The sequence below is a fragment of the Scomber scombrus genome, chromosome 16 (assembly GCF_963691925.1).
Source record: "Scomber scombrus chromosome 16, fScoSco1.1, whole genome shotgun sequence".
Lineage (NCBI taxonomy): Eukaryota > Metazoa > Chordata > Actinopteri > Scombriformes > Scombridae > Scomber > Scomber scombrus.
Genome location: NC_084985.1, coordinates 26,388,235 through 26,411,419, shown reverse-complemented (window position 1 = coordinate 26,411,419; position 23,185 = coordinate 26,388,235). Strand labels below are relative to the sequence as shown.

The 23,185-nt window shown below is 39.3% G+C and overlaps 1 protein-coding gene across 3 annotated transcripts in view; it reads right to left on the bottom strand.

Moving 5' to 3' along the window:
* septin7a (septin 7a) overlaps positions 1–23,185 on the bottom strand; it is a 461,874-nt gene that overhangs the window by 3,440 nt on the left and 435,249 nt on the right. For 2 of the 3 annotated variants that reach the window (XM_062435604.1, XM_062435602.1), the window contains exons 3-11: positions 22,695–22,801; positions 11,029–11,129; positions 10,791–10,925; positions 6,794–6,911; positions 5,657–5,749; positions 5,364–5,460; positions 1,945–1,996; positions 1,426–1,551; positions 943–963 (exon numbers count right to left, since the gene is read on the bottom strand). In XM_062435604.1, the coding sequence (XP_062291588.1) occupies positions 943–963; positions 1,426–1,551; positions 1,945–1,996; positions 5,364–5,460; positions 5,657–5,749; positions 6,794–6,911; positions 10,791–10,925; positions 11,029–11,129; positions 22,695–22,801 (850 nt within the window). The remainder of the gene's footprint in view (positions 1–942; positions 964–1,425; positions 1,552–1,944; positions 1,997–5,363; positions 5,461–5,656; positions 5,750–6,793; positions 6,912–10,790; positions 10,926–11,028; positions 11,130–22,694; positions 22,802–23,185) is intronic. The other variant, XM_062435603.1, reaches the window with a different exon arrangement.

Here is a 23,185-nt window from a genome sequence, read left to right as displayed (position 1 = left end):
CTACAGCCAAACAGATACTGAATCTTTGAGGCTACAATCAGAGTGTTAGACCGTTGATAATTAAATATTGACGGTTATGTTTTTTTCTTTTTTTTTTAAACATAACTAGATGGGTTTAACATAGTCAATGATATAAAAGATGTTTGATGTAGAGCCTTAAACTTGGTTATTCAAGAATTGTGTAGGCCATGATAGAAAGGTATTGCACACCCAGTGTTGTAGTGAGGTACTGATTACTGAAAGTAGACTTGAGAACAGTAAAAGAGTGTTGCACACTCTAACTCTATATGTATGTGTTTTGGCTCTCAGGCCTTCTACAGGACTGTTGAGCTTCACCAAAATGTGCAACACTTTTTTCCTATATTTAAGGAGTTAAACTTAAAATAGAACTTTCTAAGCTGCATTTACATCCAAATGTCTTGGCAAAAAGGCAGCATTACATGACATATCACCCTAGCACCAATAGGAGGTGTTGTGCTGTAGTGTGTCAGTATAGTAGTTACCTGGATGTAACAGCAAAGATGGACAACAAAGTAGTAAATAACTTCTGTAGTTGGGCCAACGTTGTATTCAAGTACAGAACAGCCTTTTTCTCTGGATAGAAATGCACTTTTCAGGAGAGGCAACAGTGGCCCGGCGGCGGCAGCTAGCAGTTGTTTGACATTCGGCTGCGGCGGTGTGTTTTGGCCTTTAATTAGCCATTTAAGTTTCTCAACAGACTTCAATGAAGACATCAAATGTACTTCATAAGAACTGTGTAATGAAACTGCAAAGAAAGTAGCCAGCTTGCTGATTGCCAATGTGCTTTATGGAATGAGATACATTGCAAATATCTAATGCAGAAGCAGAAAGAAAATTCTATGAGATAAGGGAAATGAGCAAGGTTGGAGCGAGGAGGATAGAAGCATCTGTGATGTTATGAAGAAGTGAAATGACACTTACATGCCTTCAGTCGTCTCAGGTCTAAAAACAAACAAATGCACAGACACTTAGCTTACTGCCATAACCCATGCATTAGCTTGTGAGAGTGTGCTGGTGATTACAGACGGCTGCAGCTTGTGGATTAGAAGTCAGATGGTGCCTCAGTTAGTGCTGTCAGATTAGACACAATTGATACTGGGGGCCAGTTAGTTAGTGTGGAGGGTGGGAGGATTAGTGCTGGCTTGTTTTGGCCAGGGGTGGGTTTAAAGGTTTGGGCTGTTTTAGTGACAGCTTGGCAACTTTAATCAGCTGGTGCAGACTTTGACCTCTGAACTGTAATTACCTCCACGGTGACACAGTGAATGAACCGCTCAGAGACCAGAACCAGCAGCCAAATCAGCGGCACGTTCCAGTGGGATGGAAGATGACCTCTCGTTTCACGTAACGCATTATTAAAGGGGCAATTACAGAAATATGAACGCAGTACTGTACTCATAAACTCACTTGGTTAGCTGTCCTTTGGCCTTGTTGTTGTCCACACCGTTGTAGGTGACCGCAGCCAGTTTCCTGCTGCGATAGTTCTCGTAATGAACGTTGTTTGTGACGTCTTTCAGGTCCTGCATATGGGTCCTTTAAACCAACAAGAGGGGACATAAATAAGCACATTATCTCTCACTAAAAGCACACCTCATTATCGAAATCAATATGTTTTAACATAGGTATATTCTCCGTGGCAACCACTCTCCATGATGACTGAATGGGAAGACTTTAATTGTGTTGTGTTTGTCATAAGATCTGCACAATATGCTGTTTTACTTGAGATGTTTTATTTTAAATTAGATGAATTAGGTGCAGCACTTTTATTAGTAATATGATTATGACCCCTTCTATTATTACAGATCTGAGGGAAAATATTGCAGCTAACAGGTATTCATTTTTCATGGGTTGAAAGAGGTATTAGGCATTGATAGACAGCCCAGCAGAACCAGTCCTGTGTTGCAGATGATGTGTTTTTTAGCTCACCTGATGAGCATGTTCCGGAGGATTGTAAAATCACAGTGCTCTCCATTCTCCACTGTGAGAAAAAGCAAACAGAGCAGAGTTTAGACGCAGTAACATGAGAACATAACTGAGACCTGTAGAGACACTAGAGAGTAGAAAACAGAATGTACTGTATAGCAACTAATATTGACCAATGATGAAAGAACTATACTGTAAGTTATTACAACCTGGGTTTAGTTTTCATATAGAATCTATCATGTATTTTATATATGCATTCAGTTATGTTTTCACCTTCAGCCTTTGTGACTCTCAGGATTCCATACTTTAAGCCTTAAATGTAACTATAATGTCTCAGGTTATTTTCAGGCCCTGCAGATGACATAATGCCACCTAAAGCAGCATGTAGTACCACCCTCCACCAGCAGGGGGCATCGTATGCAGCTTTTCTGTCCCTCCTACAGTTAACTCACCACAGTCCCCTGAGGTTTCTCTGGACTGCTGTGGTGGAGTGACTCACATAGCTTCTCAGGGACCTTGCCCTCTTTCTCTCTCCCGCCCTCTCTCCATATTTATGCTGACATGGAGCCAGAAACATTTTTGGTATTCTAAAACTCACTTGCCATGAACAGCAAACCAGTTTCATAGTAGCACTCCTACAAGTGATCCACTGGGCAGTTCTTACGCTGAGACTACAGAAAGAGTCTGAACATCAGATTTGAGGTCAACTGCAATGTTCCCATCATTGCCTTCAATTCATTTGTTACAGTACAGTAAATACCTCTGGACTTAGTCACTTTCAGACATGCCTGTGTCCTCATCACTTCAAGCTGAATATGTTGTCATGTTTCAAATGTCTCGCCACAGCGTGACTGAAACTTCCTGTGTCAGGTCAGATAGGACTCTCATATCCTGTGCTTCTTTCCTAGCAGAACAAACACGAGCCGACTGTGTGGAGGCCAATTCATAGAAAATAAGAATGAAGTTTATATAGGCTGGTATTTTATTCATTTTAGGAATGAAACTGACTCAGCATACAAGTATAAAAGTTACCTCGAGGGGGAGAATTATGTTAATCCTGTGATCTTCTTGTAATCTGTTTAAATTCAGTGTTACTCAACACTTTATATAAACCGAGGTTTGCATGTACGAGCAAGTCAGATTCATCAAAGTCTCTTAAATGCAATTAAAAGCAATCTCACCACATGGGACATTCAGTAACTGCTCTGAAGCTTACAGTTATATCACACAGTCTTCATCAGCAGCCTGACTTGCCCAGTTGAGCACTTTAAGAACTAAAACAGGTTAAAGGACAGGTTCACAATTTTTCAAGTCTGTCTTAAACCAACAGTCAGGAGCCCAAATGAACACTGGAGCCTGTTTTTCTTGCTGTAATCATTCCTCCTGTTCATACTGACCATTAGAAGATCCCTTCATAATGTACTTACAATGGAAGTGATGGAGGACACAACCCACAGTCCTTCTGCCATCTGAAGCTAATATGAAGCTTCAGCCGTCCAAATGAGTCAAATCTTCCTCTTTTATGTTTCAACGTTACAGTGTTTTTAGAACCAAAGTCTTTTTATTGCTGTACTTCCACCACAGCTCAACAGAGAAACACTAAGAGGGAATTTGATGCTAAATAGACTAAATGTCTCAGATATGACTAACTCAGACTGCTGGAGCCGAATATAAGCTTCACGTCTACTTTTAAATGACTGTATGGGCACACTGTGGAATTTGTCCCATTCCTCCTGTTCATTCTCAGAATCAACAGGAGGAACACCTCTTCACTGTTCATATGGACACCCGACTGCTGCTTAAAGACAGATTTGAAGAAGTGATATCTTTCACTAACATGAAGTTAACCACCTGCAGGATTCAGCAGTGAAGCTCAGACTGCTGAAGCCTCATATAAGCTTCACTTTGAAATGACTGTGTGGACACACTGTGGATTTAGTCCTCCATCACTTCCATTGAAAGCACATTTGAAGGAGATATTTTAATAGTCAGTATGAATAGGAGGAATGATTACAGAGAGGAAAACCTCTTTCCCTGTTCATATGGACATATGCTGGTTTAAGACATTTGAAACATTGTGAAATTATCCTTGAAACTATTTTTGTTCATTCATTTTTTCCATTCTTCATTTATTTCCATGACAACTCCATATGCTGAAGATCATGTGACACAGTCGAAAGCTTGGGGAGTGGACCTCAGTACTGAGATTGTTTCTGCCAACAACCGATGAGATGTTTCCACCTGTTTGACTTCTTTTACTCAGTGTTTTATGAGCTGCCCTCTGCAGTTGGCAGCAGTGTGTGTATTGTGTCACAGCAGACATGTGAGTACATGTGCTAATGCAACACAACATAGACACAAAACAGCTGCCTGCTTATCACTATGCTGTTCCATAGAATCTCTACTGGTCAAAAACACCCGAGTACCTTTAACTTACTTTGTGTTATGTGTTATTGTCCATCTTGAGTTTTTTTTATCATGTTACTATGATGGAAAAATGTTATTTGAATGTGTTATCACTTATGTAAATCCACTTATGGATGGGTTCCAAACTAAATTGTGTTAGCAGTCTTTCCAGTTGTTTGATTTAGAACTTTTTTCTCTCTCTTTTTTTTTTAACTTATGGTCATCTTGAAAACATTTAAATGATTAGTTTGATTACAAAGCTATAAAACAAAACTACATGTGGTTTGTGATTAATTTCATAATTATATTATGGAAATTGTACATAAATGTGAATTTCACGTGGCAGGTTTCAGTTTCTTCTTTAAATATATATAAATATATAATATATATGTTTCTGCTAAATTGATTTAAAGGACACCAAAAGCCTCTTTATAATTAAGATTAAATAATTTGATTTAGTTTTATTTTCTGATATATTTTTAATGTAATTGCTATTTCTATAACCTAAATATCACATTGTTTTGTTTAAATTTTTACAATTTTCAAACACACTTTATTATTTATTTGTATTTAAAATGTATTAGTTTTATATTAATTTGTCTTTATAATTGAATTGATTTTTAAATGTCACGTATGTGTAAGCATAAGTAAAGCTTGTAATGTAAGATTGCATTCTATCTCATTCATTTGTTGATCAGTGTGAGTTTAAAGTAATTCAACATAAAGAATAAATATTCATATATTTCATATATTTGGCCTTACGCTCCCAATTCTGTACAATGTCATGCTTGTCGACCCTCCCTCATGTATTAAAGTGTGAGCTATGGATACCCTGATCAATGGGATGAGAGCAAGACAGGAGCGCATGGGTTGTGTTACTGCTTTGCAAACCATCTACGCATGATGTTCAATAATCCAATAAAACTGTGGAAATATGTGTGTGCGTGTGCATGAGAGAGATTCCACTTAGTTGATCAATTTCCAGGCTGGGATGAGTTTGACCTTTGACCTCTCACCTTCAGCCACACCCCAGGGGTACTGCCTCCCGCGCACTCGCTTTCCATTGACCTCGATAATGGTGTTACTGCCCACTACAGCCAGGGGTAAACGATCCTGCAGAGAGGAGGGAGGGGACACAACTGTTGCATAGCTCACACACGACGGCTAAAAATACACTGTAGGCTGTGGGTGTTTGCTAATATACACACAAACACTGCATGTATGACATACATCAAAAAGACTGTATTAAATCAAGAATGCTTCAATAACAGAAATAGATTTACTCGTAGGTTACTTCAGCAGAACACACCTTGATCTTCCTGACTATCTTCATCTCCTCCTCATCGTCCGTCTCCGGGAACTCGTAGATTTTTATTTTGTGCTCCTGGATTTCTTTCATGATCTATACACAAACAAACAAACAAACAAAAACACACACACACACAGAGGAGGGTTGAGATGGACAAAACAGCATGAGAGGTAATGTAGTGAAGTGAGCTCTATGTGGGACACATAGCTCAATAGTCAAACTGGAGGTTCGTCAATACACACATAGGAGGAGGAAACTATCATGTGATTATGGAGGTTTATGATGGATAATAAAGTAATAGATTACTTGCTGTGAAGGTAGATCACGTCTTAGTATCTAACTTTTGTTTGTGTGTCCTTCATATATCTCAACAACTGTTCATCTGATCTAATTCACACATGGCAGGTGTATTGCTGGGAACCTGAGGAAGTGCAGTGTCGAATGCAATTTGAACATCTAGCCCCGTCTCGATAACTACTTTTGTCGGACGATATTTTGTTTATTTTTGTTGGAAAATAACGACGATAAACTATATTATTGTCATCATTTTATATCACTGATATAATGATAATATAATAGCATAATAATGTAGAGGGGCTGGGATTGGAGAGTGTGCGCTACACAGACTGTCATTATGTTTGGGGACAGAGCAACTCAACACCCAATTACAAAGCTTCTAATAGGATGAGAGAGTCAACATGGTTGCTGGCGACTTCATGCATCAAAACACTCAAAGAGTTGTTTGTACAGGCGATATCAGATAACTGAGAACATAAAACTAAATGATTGCTTTTATCATTTTAAAGTGGTAAGTAAGTGGCTGCATACATCTGTAACAGAGATATGATTAAAAGTAACGAGTGCTTTTTCAATTGTAGATGCTTGATGAGACCACAAAGGGTTAATCACGTTGTCATATTGTTTATTACTGATGTATTACAAGTTGGATTTAGTGCTGTCAACACAGGCTGCTGATGTAGGCTATTTTTAATTTGAACGTGTCATGATGATAATTGATGATAATTGTCAATCCATTCACTTTAAATCAAACCTGTTTACGCTCCTGCACTGGACCTGACCGGCAAAACCAGAAACCGACCCAACCCTCGTAACCGCGTCAACAAACTGATCACACACCTGTTTCTTGAACAGCTGACACTCCTCTGGCGTCATTGTGTCGGCTTTGGCGATGAGGGGGATGATGTTGACTTTTTCGTGTAACCTTTTCATGAATTCAATATCGAGAGGCTTCAGCCTGGAGAGGGGAAGCAGAGGAGGAGAGACAGATTCAACGTTAGTGTCAGCGGATGGATCTGGTTTAAGTGGAGCTGTAGGGATGGAACGGGTGAAGCAGTGAGCTTCTGTCACACAGCCTGCGGGGGATGGAAGTCATGTTTCATGGCTTGGCTGACCTCAAACTGCACATGTGAAATGGTCCAGACAGCAGGGGAAATCGGAGCTGATTGGAATCCTCTTTCAAATGGCATTATAGTGTTGTTTGTCTGTTTTGCTGCCAGAGCATCTAAAAAATGCTCTATTTAGATAAAGTATGCGCTCTAGTGGCAGAACTAGTCCATAACCCACATAAAGAGTAAGAGTAAACCAGTTTTTAAAGGCTGATGCAAACAGAAATTAAATGTACAGCTGCTAGTAAGTGATATTGATACAAAATAATTTAAAGGAATAGTTCAACAGTTTGGAAAAAGTATGCTTATTTGCTTTCTTTCAGTGTTTTCAATGTTTCTTCTTCCACATACATTAAACCAAATCAGAACCAATGATATGACCAGTCAGGCTAAAAATCCTGGACTTCCAACAATCCACTGGACTAATTTAAGCCAGAATGTGTCTTTTAAGGCAGAGTTGGCTGTGTATATGCATTTTAATAGAAAAGGAAACTATGCAAAAAAAACAAAATAAAATATGAAAAAATTGCATCACAAATGATTTTACTTCTAAAAAAAAACAATTAAAGATAAATCTTGCAATGTATGTGTGATGTCACCTATCAAACACATAACATCTGCGATATTGGCATTGTAAAAATGTAAATCCAAACCATGTTCAAACATGTGTTAACCCGTGTAATCTTGATTTCCCCACATTTCAGACAGAGTTATAGGTTGTTCCTGGCTATTTTCACATTCATGGTAGTTTGTTTCATCTTGCTGCATGATCAGCTGCTATTGTCTCCATCTGTGAGAGCGATGCTGTGGACAAATGTTTGGGAGTGTTTCAAGCGCTACTCTATTCAGTTATTCCACATATGGCCCTTTGGCCTTAATACAGAAAATGTCTTCAATCTTGAACTATTTCCATGACAGTGATTGCTTAACAGACTGTCAGTAAATCTTATGTACAAACATGAAACAGGATTATAGTGCATTATGTATTGATAATGCATTCATCATACCAGGCAGTGAGTGAAAAAAAAGAATATCTGTCCACCCAACAATAAATTACACAGAATTCAGGGATGATGAAACTTTTCATTCTTAATTGTTCACAAACGGCACATTCATGCAAATTATAATGTCTCTAAACTTTCCAAACTGTCTGTTTGCTCTTTCTACAGCCACTACTGTAGGAAGCTTTTCACTGTGAAGAGATGTGATGTGAAGTGAACACCTGCTGCTTCTTGGCAACAAGATGAATGAATATAATGGAGATTTTAGGCTTCATAAAATTGGATCCTGGGATTTTTATAGTGTATGCATGTGTCTGAGCATACTTGAGGACTATCACATGTACTGAAATAAAGATGCCATCCTAAATCTCATTAACATTTCCAGCCAATGGTCATAGATATATTCTGAGTGTAAACTGATGCAGTGCAACAACAGGTTTCTCAAGCTTTCTAATGCAATTTCCCAGAACAATGCTCCCCTTCCTCAAACTACCAAAATGACTGCACTGCACACAGAAATAACCTGAGATCATCCATGTAACCGCTCTGACATAAATCAAATCAAAGGATCAAATAGCTTCTTTCTATTTACCTAAATGTCTGTGTATCTTTAGGTGGAAATGCTCTATTGAAAAAATATGACCACATTATCTAACACATATGAATTTTTACTTATCCACAATCCTGCTTCTACAATAAAGTGTAATTTATGGTGAGAAAGAGTGGTTTATATCTGGGATGTTGTCATTTCAAAATCATGGAAAAACCATTGACTTAAGTGAGAACAGCTCCACTTCTGCTCATAGCTGGTCAGGTAAATGTCTCCAGACACAGACTCATGTATACATACAGAGAACACAGCTGTATATAAGCTGAGCAGCTCTGCCAAAGCACTCGATGGAAATGATATCCCTTCCGTGGGGGTTGCTATGGTTACCCTGGCATTTACACACACACACACACGTGTCCAGCTTTATCTAACGCTGGTTAACTTATAGAGAGAAATGGGTCTGAAACACCAAATAACACCAAATTCAACAATATATAAAACAGATTCGACAATATTGGCTCCTTTTTACTTCTTACTATTTATTCAACTTGGGTGTAATTTGTTTGTGGATAGGAAAATGCATTTGTGAACACCATCACTTTTCCCAAATCAGCAAACACAATGTAAATCTTGTTTTTATGTGCATTCAGCTGCAGTTTTTGACTAAATGCAGAGAGTTGTGTAAAACTAGCTCTACTACAGTAATGGCAAAATGTGATTAAATGATAATGTGCCTTATCATAATAAATGATTTATTCAAATCTTAAAAATGTCCCAGGAATCTTGTTATCATCAGATACAATCAGCCTTATAACTCCCTGTAATGTGAGCTGTGAATTTCACACTTCTTATAAGGCCAATGCTGGTCTGATGTTTTAGTGCAACCCTTGCACACGCCGATGCAGATGCTGAAAATGAATGGATCCATATGGTGCTTTTCTTTTGCCAAGAGAGGCAACAGGACTGCGGTCAGAAACCCACACTGGGTCACTGTGGCCAAGAGGCTCAATAGTGATGGACTGCAAAACCACCTTTTGTTGTAGGCAGCACAGCCAGGCTGAATGTATGAGCAACTCAGGCCAACTCTGTGTGTGTGTGTGTGTTTGTGTGTGTGTATGTATGCTTGGCAGTGGCCAGAGCCAAAACACAGATGGGAGGAATGGGGTCTCCAGGTCAGCTAGCTCAAGACAGATTACACCAATGTTAGTCCTGCCTGTTAGCTTGGTAGGAAGCCACAGGCAGAGCCGCCTGGGTTTGGTCAACTTGACTCCTGTCCAGCGAGTCATGCAGCGGGGGAGCAGCACTGAAACACAACAGCTGACTGTACTGATCCCATATGAGGGGAAAACATCTTGAAGAACAGCCTTATACTGAAAGTTCCTGACCTTACTGACATTTTTTTTCCTTAGCAATTTCTCAACCTTCATAGCTGGTATCTCCTGCGGAGTTCCTCAAGGATCCATCCTAGGTCCTGTTTTCTTTTCCTTCTACATGATTCCTCTTAAGCATGGCTATTAAAGGCAGTGTCAGTTATTCTCACTGTACTAAAGTCCCACACAGATACACCCCTCCCTTTGTGCTCTTTCAGAAGCCTATCCCCCCTAAATTCTTGGATGTGCATTGCCAAGGCAACAACCAAAAGAGAAATATTGCAGAATCCAGAGCAATGTGTCATCCACACTCTCTGCAGCCTCTGTACTTTCCACTTGACCTGCGTTCAGCATCTCTGTCCACAGAAGCAGCTGTTTAATGATTCAGCTCCTAAAGTGCTGAGAGAACAACACCAGCTAGCCAAGCTGCCTTCCTCAGGCTGATTGACATCAGAAATTTACTGAACCAAAAGAGTCAGCATGTCGGCTCCACAGGTAGAAATCAACAGTGTTTGTATTTATTGATTCGTTGATACGGTTAATACATTGACAACACATATACAGCAGGATATTTGTGTGATTTAATCAGCTGTCTGCTCAGATTATGCTTCACGCTTGGCTAATGTGGACCGACTCATACAGAAAGCCCACTGCTTTGGATTTAACCTATGTTACTGTGTAGGTCTTAATAGGGTGTAAGGGGCTTAAGAAAGGGTCAATTCCGGCCTACAGTAAGAATTCTGGTAATTATATAGTCTAAGCCATTAACAATTGTACAGTGCATATGCATATGTTTGTGAAACCTACCCGTGTCCAGACGGGGCGATGAAATACAGGCAGCACTGCACTCTGCTGTCTGGCATCATCCGTCTGTTGACCCGTGACTCTGCGTTGAGGTAGTCCTCAAACTTACTGTCAATGTAGTCGATGACCGGCTGCCAGCTGGGGACGACACATCATTCACATTAATGTCAGGAACGTCCCGTGTTTCTTCGCTGAACTGTGAAATTACTCAAATAAACCAGTGAGAGACGGCTGAGCTCACCAGTTACTGTTGTCGACGGCATCACCAAAGCCGGGGGTGTCAACGATGGTGAGCAGAAGATGCACTCCTCCTTCTTTTACCAGAACCTTCGACTGTTCCACCTGCAAAGACCAAGAATGTTGATGGAAATCATTAAAGATTATTGCAGGCTAGAGAGAGCCAACACTATCTCTTTACTTGTCTGCGACATTTTAATTATAGGTTATATTTCTTTCAATCCTTCAGACTATTTCCACTTGAACCCGCACAGTGCTATGTGAGTGCAAGAAAGAAATGCTGTACAAAAACAGACCAAGTCACATGTTGAAAGCAAGAGTTCTTAAATCTTACAACATACAAGTCAGGGAACACATCACGTTGACCGAATACTCCTTGTACTCCAGTCTCTAATGCTTCATATCTGATACCAGTTAGTATTTTACTGCTTTTCAAATCTAATTCTAAAGCTGATTTCCTCCCAGTGATCAGACACAAACAACAAGGCATGCTTTCAATTATTATCTGACAGACAAGCAACCGACAGTCAACCAGAGTCAAATGACTGTATGACCGCATAGTCTACATCAGTTGATGTTTACTTGTAAGTCACACCACCAGGTCTTTGCCATTGGTTTGTCAAGGCTCTCGATCAGCAATAACACGTGAAAATGTATCAAATAAGGGTCCTTTTGAAATGATGTTCAGAAACCTTTCATGGTCTTCAGTAACTATCATCCTGTGTAATCCTGCGAAAAACTGTATATATTGAAGAAATTTCTAACATTTCTAAAGTAAAATTCTTGCTTTCTACAATTTCTGCATATGGCTGTAGATCAGGAGTGTCCAAGCTATTCCATAAAGGTCCATGGCTGCAGGTTTTCATTCCAACCAAGCAGGATCACGCCAGGCTTGACTCACTTAATCAACTGATCTCAGTCTTCAGACAGATGATTGGTCAAATCATGTGCTGTTGATTGGTTGGAACAAAAACCTGCAGACACATAGCCCTTTATGGAATAGTTTGGACATGCTTGTTGTGGGTAAAGAAAAAAAGATCACAATTATGACAAATAGCTATGGAATGGTCAGGGTTAGGCAACTAAAACACTTGGCTAAGGTTAGGGTTGGATTGTGTTAATGGTTAATAAAAAAGGTGAATGTTAATTGCAGCTCTTTGACAGGAGGTGAACTCGAGTTTCCTGCACATTGGAATTCAAAAAAAAAAAAAAAAAAAAAGTCTGAAGCTGCTGAACAGTGCTGCTTCTGAACACATCAGAAAGGCCAAGAGGGTTGAGCTTTGATCAGCGTGGGGTCGGGGAAGAACTCGTGATCAGCAGATGAACTTTGATTTAATCAGCACATCTGAACCAGACCTTGTCTGCCACTCTGATGTCAGAGACTCAGAGCTTTCAGACTGTGACTGACTGATGAAAAACAGTCAGTACTGCTGAGGTCAAGCAGGGTCCACATAGCAGATCAACATCAAAACTACAACACTCTATGAAAATGCACATTGTATAGCCTTTAATTGCAGTCCAAGTCATGAACATGAATTTTCTTCTCAAGCTGATGACTTAAAAAAAATAATGAGTGCTGTAAAGGTTGTGTAAAGAAAGCTGCTAGTTTCTCTGAGGAGGAGGGACACACTAGAGCTTAACCTCAGCTAAACTGAGCCAATGCCTTACACTTATGTAGCACCACAGAATGCCTGTGGTACTCTCACAGACTGGGGCTGGGCTGCACTTCCACTACACCACATGTCGGTTACGCTGCGAAACCAGGTTCTCACAACAGAAGAAACCTCCTCAACCAAGGAAAGGTGAATCAAAAAGCAAAGATTTAACACAGGAGATTGGTGGTAAAAGTGTACTTGACTGATGCCAGGAGACATTACAGCAGAGGGAACCGTTTCTATTCAGAGCTTTTGTTTGGGTGTAGTAGTGGCTGACATGGTGAGGCCAAGACGCTCCAACAACTAGACTAAATGCAAGACGCCATTCACCTGCAGACTCTACTTTTGTCTCACTACTGCTGTACCAGGTTTAGCCAAAAAGAGGTGCATTACACATCTTTGAGTTGAAGTCATTTTAGCCTTAAGTTACTATTAGAGGAAGTCAGATGTTCAAAAGGTAAAAAAGGGATACGTGGATAAGTAGATGTGATAACAGATTTAAATTTGATAAAATGCTATAAAACCCAATTCCTAAATATAGAGCAGCAACAATAAGTCGACTGACAGAACAATCAGCAACTATTTTAATGATTGATTGATTATTATTATTATTATTAAAACAATGTCAGATTCCAGCTTCTCAAATGTGAATATTTTCTGGTTTCTTTAGTTCTCTATGACAGTACTGAATATCTTTAGGTTGTGGACTGTTTGTCAAGACAAAAGAAGACATTGGAGGATGTCACCTTCATTAATAGATTGATAAATAATGATAATCATTGGTAGTTGCAGCCCTGTGTAATTACACCTACACTTTTACTGATGTGACATGTCAAAATGGCTCCTCTAAAAAAAAGGGGGGGAAAAGGATGTATCCAGCTTACATAGCACTGACCTCATCTTGCACACATCCTGACAGATCATGGAAACTTCTGGGGACATTACATATTGCATACATTCATTTCCTGGAGACTTACACTAACACTCACTCAAACCTTGACCACTGACCCCCCCCAAAAAGCAGCTTTTTACGAATTGGGGACACTGCTTTTGTCCCCAAGTAACTGGTCCTAAGTCTTAAAATGTGTCCCACATAACAACAACAACAGTACAGGAACCTCTGCAAAGCATTTAAAGCAGACCTTAACCCCTATGACCCCAACCACCACTTACTGGCGTCCGTCACGTAGCCCGGCTGTGTTTAACCTGAACTCTGACCTGCAGGGCTGGCTACTGGGAGGTCGGGCTGCCCAGAGATACTGACAGTACAGTGTGTGGGGAGAGCTGACAAAATTAACTTTTAGAGAACTTCTAAATTGCACTCAGAATGAAATAGGCCTGATTTTATATGCAAACTAATGTAGAAATGAAAGCTACTGCAGAGCTGCTCGAGTTAACCTAGCAGTAAGAGATGATACCACTAAGAAGAAACTGCAATATTTTAAATAGTATATATAAGTTTTAATTTAAAACCATGTCTCACTGTGAAAGAAAGATGCTTGTGATGCTATAAATGTCTGTGAGGCTGAAATGGAACGAGAACATCCTGAACATCATGATCAAAGATAGTATAATATCTAAGATGAATGTTGTAGGACTGCTGATTGGACAGTTTTGTAATGAAGGCTGCAGTGTCTCTCTTCTTCTACTCTATAAAAAAGGATGAGTCAAGCCACAAACATGCTTATTAACCAGACAGGCTGCCCACAGACAGTGAGCTCATGGGAAAGGAAGAACAACAACACTATACTACACCTTACCACTCTAGAATGGTAATCTGAGATGCTTGTACTAAAGTCCAGTGTTTGACTGGATCACAGGACTGCAAGCTTATTGGATGGTGATATAATGTGAATGGATTGTGGGAAAACAAACCACACGTGATGGAGTTGTGGTGATCTAACCTCTATAAGTCAGTCCATAAGTGGTAATTAAACATACAGTAATACAGTATAAAAGGTAGCCCCCCTATCAAGACTCAAAATACAGGATTGATTGACAGGTCTTCACTTATGTTGAAGCCCAAATGACAGACCAGTTCAAATATGAACTTCTTGATAGTCTGTAGGTCAGAGTTCATCAGTTTAATTAACTTTGACACAGACAGCTGACACAAACACTGTTGCATTCTCTTTGAGATTATTCACAGTATCTGATCTGACTGTTCACAATGCTCATTATTTACTAATGACGCAAATGGAAACACTGATATATCTATTCTTTTTCAGTGCTGAGTACACAGCAATTAGCTTGAACTGAAACAGATAACAGGCAAATCTTGGAGAATCCTGTAAAACAATGTGTTTTTATCAGTAAAAAAAATATTAAGTTATCACTGTATAATGTTTAGCGCTTACTTTTTCACCTTTCCGATACATACATGTATGGAAATGTGCTTGTTATTTAAATACTTGAAACAAATGATTGATTTGTAAATGACTGTCCTCAGTCATTAAAAGACAATCATTATATTGTTGGCCATTATTTGTACCAAGGTAAACCTGAAGTCTTGAGGACTGAAAGTGAGTCATTGAGCATTGAGATTATTCATGAACTGTAACGACACTCAATTAGAGGTCAATTAAATACGTTTTTTTTCAGCTAATAACAGTATGAAAGCAAAATGTTTATTGATAACATTTATTATATCTGTATCAATACATAGAGTGATACAGTGAAGGAAAATCTAATGAGAAACGAGGAACTTCATCTGCTGGTGACGGCCATGAGATGAGACTAAAACAAGCTTGTACGTAGACCTTGAGTGAAGATTATTCATATCAAACTACTATTTCTATAATGAAGAAAGAACTTTCATGCTCGGATGTGAAACTGTTGAAAGAAAATAGTGAGAGGAACGTCTGTTTTTGGTTGATCATGTCAATTATATACCTTATAAATCACTTTAGGCCTACAACTCAACCCTGCTGATCCTTTTCTTTATTATGTAATTAATTGCTGTCTATAAAATGTGGGAAAATAGTGAAAATGTTTCCTTTAGTTCAAGATAACATTTCAACGTGCTTGGTTTGTTGGACCAACACTCCATGACTCAAACACATTCAATTTTTCCAGGGAATCATACCGAAACAACAATGTTTTCTTAAGTCTGTAGAACATGATGTGTAGGCCAAGAAGTCTCTGCTGATCTAAATAAAGTGACTGGCAGTCCAACAGAGCCTTTGTTGAAGATGAGAGGGACATTTCCCTTTATATGACAACTATTTCATCAGATTATCTTGTTATTTTAATCCCTTAAATTCCTCTGTAGCCGGACCAAGTGTCTGATATAAAAAGCGAGGCGTTGTCTTGGCACATGGCAATATGCTGGCTAATCACCAAGCTGCCTGTCCTTGTATGCTCTGCAGCCTTGGCCGGGCCTTATTCACCAGGAAAAACAGAGACGGCTGCCCCTGGCCTATCACCTCTGTCAGCTCTAGCCATCATCCTTTTCTTTTCTATTGGACTGGATTTCATTAGACGCAACATTCCGCCAGGTTTCATCACATTTCTCTGGCGTGAGTTGGGGGAGAAAAAAGCGGCCGCAATTATTTTGAAAATGTAATTAGTTTGTGGTTCCTGGAGAGAGGAAAAAGAAGAGCTCTCTGTTCCCCTTATTTATCTTTCAGTCCTTGTGAGGATAAACAACAAGCAAACACACGTACATGCTGTATTCATTTCAAGCTCGGGAGTGGGAAACCTCGGGGGGAATCCTCAAAGCATTCGGTGTGGGAGCCAAGCAAAGCGCACACACGGCGTAAATCTGGTTTAAAGTTTGAATAAGGAGGAGGAGGTGTAATAGGCAGGTAAACAAATTGGAAGCAGCAGTGGGGTGAGGGCACACAGAGCCCCTCAGTGTGTTGCCAGGGATTAGAGGAGATTTAGAGCAAAGTAGCTGGATCACAAGGAACGCAGGTGAAGGGAAGATCCTCGACATGAGGCTGATCTCTGTTACAGCTGGGGTGTTGTTTGGAGCTTCTTCACGCCATCGGTATCACCTTTCACTCTTCAAAAAGGAAGCTGGAGTTAAACTATGCGGCTGTGAGCTGTATTTGAGGAAAAGTGCCAAACCCTGATCCTCTGTAGCTTCACTGCAAACAGCATCAAAGATTTAGGGAGTTTGAGATACAAACCACATGCCTCAAATGTCCAGTATCACTTCTGGTTTGCAACTTCGCTCTTGGCACATCTGCAACTTTGGTATCTGAATTTAACTTAATGATTCAACCTACAGTCAGCTCATAAAACCTTTAATGTTTACTAATGCTGGGTGGTACGAACAAAGATTTGTATCATGGTATTTTTAAATTCCATTACATGACTGGACCTTTATATAGGTTTATAGTGGTTTATTCTACTGTCAGGAGTACACAAAGTTTACATAACCGGTTCAAAAGTTTATATCTGAGTCTAAATGAAAGTAAACAGGGATTAGTCGTCTATAGCAGAATTATGGTTAACTGCATAGTATGGCCGGATCTACCATATGGGCAGTCTGGGCAAGTGTCCATGGGCCTTCAAGCAGAAAGGGGCCATCAATATTGAGAGAAAAAAATGTGTGTCGGAAACTTATGGTGCGTTCCAGTTGTACTCGGAAGTCGGAATTTCAATGTTCCTAGTCGGAAATTTCAACTGGAACGCCCCCTGAAGGTGGATCTCTGGGACTGGGAAAGTCGGACATACCCCACCAGCCCTGACCTCAAAATCCAAGATGGTAGCCCTGTGTATTAACAGTGTGAACGTAATAGTAACATCCTGTTTATTACTAGTTTTGTCTCATTGTGTCTCATTAAATCAATCGTACACACAACACTGTCCAACTTCTATCTGTGGACATGTTGCTACACTGCTTGTATGACCAAAATAGAGCAAAATGCGTCAACTGGTATTGCTATCAATGGCTAACCTTGCTAGAACTGGTTTTCTGACTTGTAAACTGGAACGACACAAAATCAGGTGTGACGTCATACCCAGCACCGCCTCCCAACTTCTGAGGTAAATAGAACACAGCACTAGTATGTACAAAACAAAATATGGAGTTACAAATCTAAAAAGGGCAGCTTGCCAGCTAACCGAACCACCAAAATATTTATCTCCTCACTGTAAAAAAAAAAAAATGCAATTACAACACCGAACACTGTGAGGAATTATAGTATCCAGGTCTTTATCTTCCAATGGAATCCTTGTATTTAGAAACTTGAGGACATGAACCATTTTATTTTATCCACTAAGTTACTTCTTCTCTAGCATAGAACAGCTTGCAAAAAACCTGTTGCTCAATGGTTCAATCCACTGCCTGACATCTGACATCTGGCCTGGATAAACATGCTGGGTGACATAATTAGTACTATTAGAGCACACTGCTTTAGGCACAGGCTGTGCTTAACAGTGCAAATTAAAGTGTTTTAATGGATAAAAGGTCAGTGAAACAATGCTTTTCAGCTTGGAGTTACCACTTCATTTGTCAAGTGGCTGGTGAAGGTGCTCAACCTACCAGCCACCATGACCAACGTGTTGCAATATTGCCAGTCGACAAAGTCTCTGTGCTTGTTGTGACATCGCTGTTTGCGTCGCTGCTAGTGAAATATACATGTTGTGTATGTGGCTGTACAGTCTGTGCCAGTGTGTGCATGATGTGAACCATTGTATGGCTATGTGCGGTACACGTGTGTAAATTTGACCAGCAAAAAATGTTGTATATTAAATGTTGTATATTTTGTTGAGTTGTGTTGACATTGATCTCAAATGGTTTTAACAATATTCACACCCAGAGAAATCTGTCATGTTAATGAAGGTAACGGCCCATTTGATTTGGTCGACAGTCAATGGCGTCATAACCCTCCCATCTGTGTTTTGGTTGCCTGCCAGAAATAAACTGACTTTTTATTCACATGTTTACAAAACACTTTTTAGTTCTTGGTTGTTTTTAACTGGATCTTTTAACAAGATGAAGAATGTTAGTCATCAGATATTTGGATCTTAATGTTGGCAGCTCTGGTCGAAGGACCTCCTGACATCTTGTGTCCATTGAACAGGGTCAAAGAAACACTGACTTTTAACAGGAAACTGCTTTATTCAGTGTTTTTACTAGTTTTTATCATGGGTCTGTTTGTTTTGGAGAGGAGGAGACCTCTGCAGATAATTTGGCTCCCAGTAAAAACCTCCTGAACCATTAACACTGAAGGAATCCTAACCAGGAGGAGCTGACTGTAATGACAGCAATGATGATTGTTAAACAATAAAGACAACAACTCCCATGATCACGCCACTTCACATCATCATCAAACTCCACTTTTGGTTATTGTTTTAATTAAGAGACCCCCTAGTGGCCAAAAATGACACTAAAGAAGAATCTTTTTGTCTTGCATTGGGGAAGTTTGGTTTACTCTATACTGAGTCGTGTGCCTGGTTTTATCAGTACATCAACACAGGAAGTTGTCTGTTTGTTTGAGGTTTTGTGCTGTAACGTTTACTATCATTGACATACAGGAAAAGCAGCGCCAGACATCTGGCTGCTTTAGTCTAATCTGTTCAATTCCGGCAGCAAGGCACTGAGAATAACACTGGATCTCTGAATTAGGAATAAACTAATGCCTTTTTGACACATTTTTAATATATGGGGTCAGTAATTACCTTTCAGACTTCTGTCAATGCATGGATCAGTGCAATTCATATGTTTCAATATACCGTTTAAATAATTTGTGAAAAAATCCATCTGAAATGAAACCATGAACGACTACTGAATCCAGAAAACACACCTCGGGCAGTTACTACGTCACAAATACAGCAGAAGAAAAGAAAGTAGTCTCTTTTCAGTTAAGCCAGTGCTCTCTTTCACTTCCTGCAATTTATTTTATTTATGTATTTAGCGTGTGACAGCTTTTCACAACAGCACAGATACTATCTCTGTATGTGATTGGCTAAAGAAGACCATCAGTGTTCCAATGATATACAGTAAGGAAAATGTAACGGTTATTATATTGCTAAAATGCATTGATAGTGCAAAATGCATTTAAAAAAGCTAATTTGGTAGCCTTAATCAATACTATTGTTTTTTCTCCCTGATGCGCTCAATATATTTCAATGTAAACAGGAAGTATGGTCAGGTTAACTTCAGCTTGGCTTCATTTTACTTGTTGTATATTTCTCTACATTTTGGTGAATTGGCTGTATTATCTACCAGCAGTTCTTGTTTGCACTAAAACTACTTTGAATCACATCTTTCACATGATTCCTTACATGAGATATTACTATCACAAGACATGAGTATAACATCTGTGGTATGATTGGACTAGATTATGACCAGAAACAGTACCACGGATTTCACCCACTTTGTCTTCTGCAGTATCGATGTACTAGCATTGATATCATAACCATCTAAAGGATTAGAACTTTCTATCACAAGTGTAAGCAGCTGTTGGAAAAGCTGGCTCTTCACAAATAGAAACAACCTCTTCTTGTTTAAGCAATAGTTTTCCTGTCTGCTTACACTGGAGTCATGTGGAGCAGAGGGAGGTAAATATATTGTTTACAGAGACGTCTGTAACCAATCAAGCGTAACCACTGGCCGTCTCAGCTAGACTAAACTGTCTGTCATGTCTAGTAAAAATGAATATGCTTTCAAAGACACTCACACTTCAGACTCTAAGCACATACATTACAATGCATTGTACCGTATCAATAAATAAGATTTACAATGAATTCATCCTGCCTTTCATCTACTAGTTACAGTATGACTCATTCATTCTCATAGTAGCTGAGGGAGCCCACACATATCCAGAAACCCAGTGTCAATCAATAAGGCAGCTTTCTTTTTCACACCAGGTCTGTTTGTGCTCCATCTTATCAAACGCTGTTTCATCTTCACACTATCTGCTGTACTCTCCACACATTTAATGTCTTCTCTTTCTGTGTTTCATCTGTACTCCAGCCCACGTTAAATAGCTTCTGTGGAGGCTGGGGAGTAAGCAGTGCCAGGCATAGTTCTGCTGTAGCTCTGGTTCTTCTCTCTCCAGCCATCAACACGTTGCACGACCAGTATCAGTCTGCTGGTTCCGTTAGTCCGGTATAGTAAGCAGTCATCTGCATAGAGTTATACCTACATTTTCTCAGATCTGCTTTTTTCAGCTTTTTAAAATCTTAGTTCAGATATTAATGATTGATTATTATTTTTTGCTGTATTCTGAGACAATTTTGGCAAAGTTTCGTCAAAGTTTCAGCAGATTTAATTATTTCAGTTAAACAACTTATTTTTTACAAATATTACGTTTTTATTTGCGCTAATATACTGTGCACAGATGCAAGGTGGCTTTATATCAAAACTGAGTAAATAAAAAGGACATTATGAAATAAAAAATAATATATATATTTTCATTTTTATTAACAGCAGCAGCACTGCTCTGTGGATGGTACTGTTAATCTGTGGATCAGTTAGTCCACCACTTCAGACTGACATATTTTAACTACCATGCAATATGGTTCTAATATTCATTTTCCTGGGTAGATGAAATCTAAAGGCTGTGATGATCCCCTGACTATTTCTCTGACTCCACAATGAGGTTCACATACCTGCTAAACATCAACATTTTAACTATGTTATTGTGAGCCTGTTGCTTGCAGCAGCACTGTGCCAGAGTACAGCATCAAACAGCTGCTGGCATAGCTGTACAGTCTTGAGTCCAGCCTTGTTATCTCACAGCTGTCAAACCAAACAGAAGACAGAGCCAGCTATACCACTGGCTGTTGCTTTGGTCTGAACGAGTGAACAGCACATCACATAGCTATGTCCGCCCTGTTTATCTTGATTCAAGCAAAGACTTTGTGATAAAACGTGATTAGAAAATGCTACTGTTCATAAAAACAAACAGAAAATTCTTTGTAAAATCCCTTGTGTTTAAAATAAAAAAATGTCTTCCATCAAATAAAATGACCTACAATAAGCTGTTGGATATATATATATGTATGTATGTATGTATGTATAAAGCAGCCATTTACCATGAAATAGTATTTACTGATATCAAGTTGAGTTTTTAACCTTTATTATTTTATTTCACTATTTCAAGTTTTGTTATGTATTTTCATGATTATTTTTTCCATACAGTCTAATTAACTTATTTAGTTTACGTTGACTGCTTTGGTTGTCTGTAGCTTATATATTACCTTTATTTAACTATATTCATCTCATTCTTTTATTGAACTCTCTTTTACAGAAGAGGCCTGAGTTCAGCAGAGAGAAAGACAAGACAAACAAAAGCACATCCAGCATCAGACACAATGGCAGACATTTCTAAATAACTCTGGGTTTAAAACCACACAAGATGTTTGACAATGTGTTTGTCTCTTGCCTAGTGGACATGGGCTTTTGTGTTTAATCAAAAACTGTAAATATTCTGTGCTTGTCTGTGCTATAAATGACTGCTAGGCTGGGTGAATTATTCACTGTGAGAGGATTATCTGTGAATTCCATTATGATGGAATCACTGGAGGTTTTGGGTCTCGGTTTTTAACTTGTATCCAAAGTTTTGGAAGTCCTGTTTCTGAGGTAGATTGTGTGTAAAATACTCATTAAGTCATATATTTTGATTTTATAGCTAAGGTGACAGTTTGAATAGCAACTTTATTGCAGGAAGTGTCACAACGATCTAATTAGATTGCCTAATATGAAATTATGACGCATCTCTGCCTTAAGCAAACCAGCTATTTCTGTGTTAAAGCAGATGGACCGGTTTCACGGTCTAACACAAACACAGGGGTGGCAACAGCTAAGGAGGAGCAGCCACACAAAACAAGATCTCACACAGCAACTATTCAAGCTGATGGCTGTAATGCAGACAGACACTGGAGGGAAGAAGAAAAAAAAAGGCGAGGGCACACCTATGTTATGGCAGCCTCAGGCCCTGACACTTGAACTGGCCAGTGTCAGGGTGAAGGTAATTTAACACACAAATATTTGTTTCTTTATGGGATTATATTTAAAAGTAATAGCTGAGTCATAGCAACCAAAATCATCATTTACCTGTACAGTTTTTTTAATTCTATGCGAAGGACCTGGGTATTCAGGGGAGTACAAGTCTGTCAGAAAGAGGGAGTTGATCAGCGTCGACTTTCCCAGCCCAGATTCCCCTGAAAGACAAAAGACAAGAGCCAGAGTGAGTGAGTGAGTGGGTGGGATTGAACACGAGAGATGCATTTCACGCTATACTTGTTTTCTAATCTTCTTCTCTTTTTTTTCATGCCAGATCGAGGCACAACATGACACAATCTCCAGATGTTTATCAGCCCCGTCTTCCCAATGCCGGTCCTTCTGCTGTTTGACATTCTTTACATGTTTCAGATTCAGACCCTTTTTCTTTTTTTTTTCAGGACAGGAAACGGCTCCCTTTAACCCTCTTTTCTTTTAAAAATAGGCAAGCTTTAACACGAGACAGAGGAAGAGGCAGACCGGGAGCCAGAAGTCCTGTCCTCCCAAATTCTTCTTCCCGTCTGCATTTCAGGAATCTAATCAGA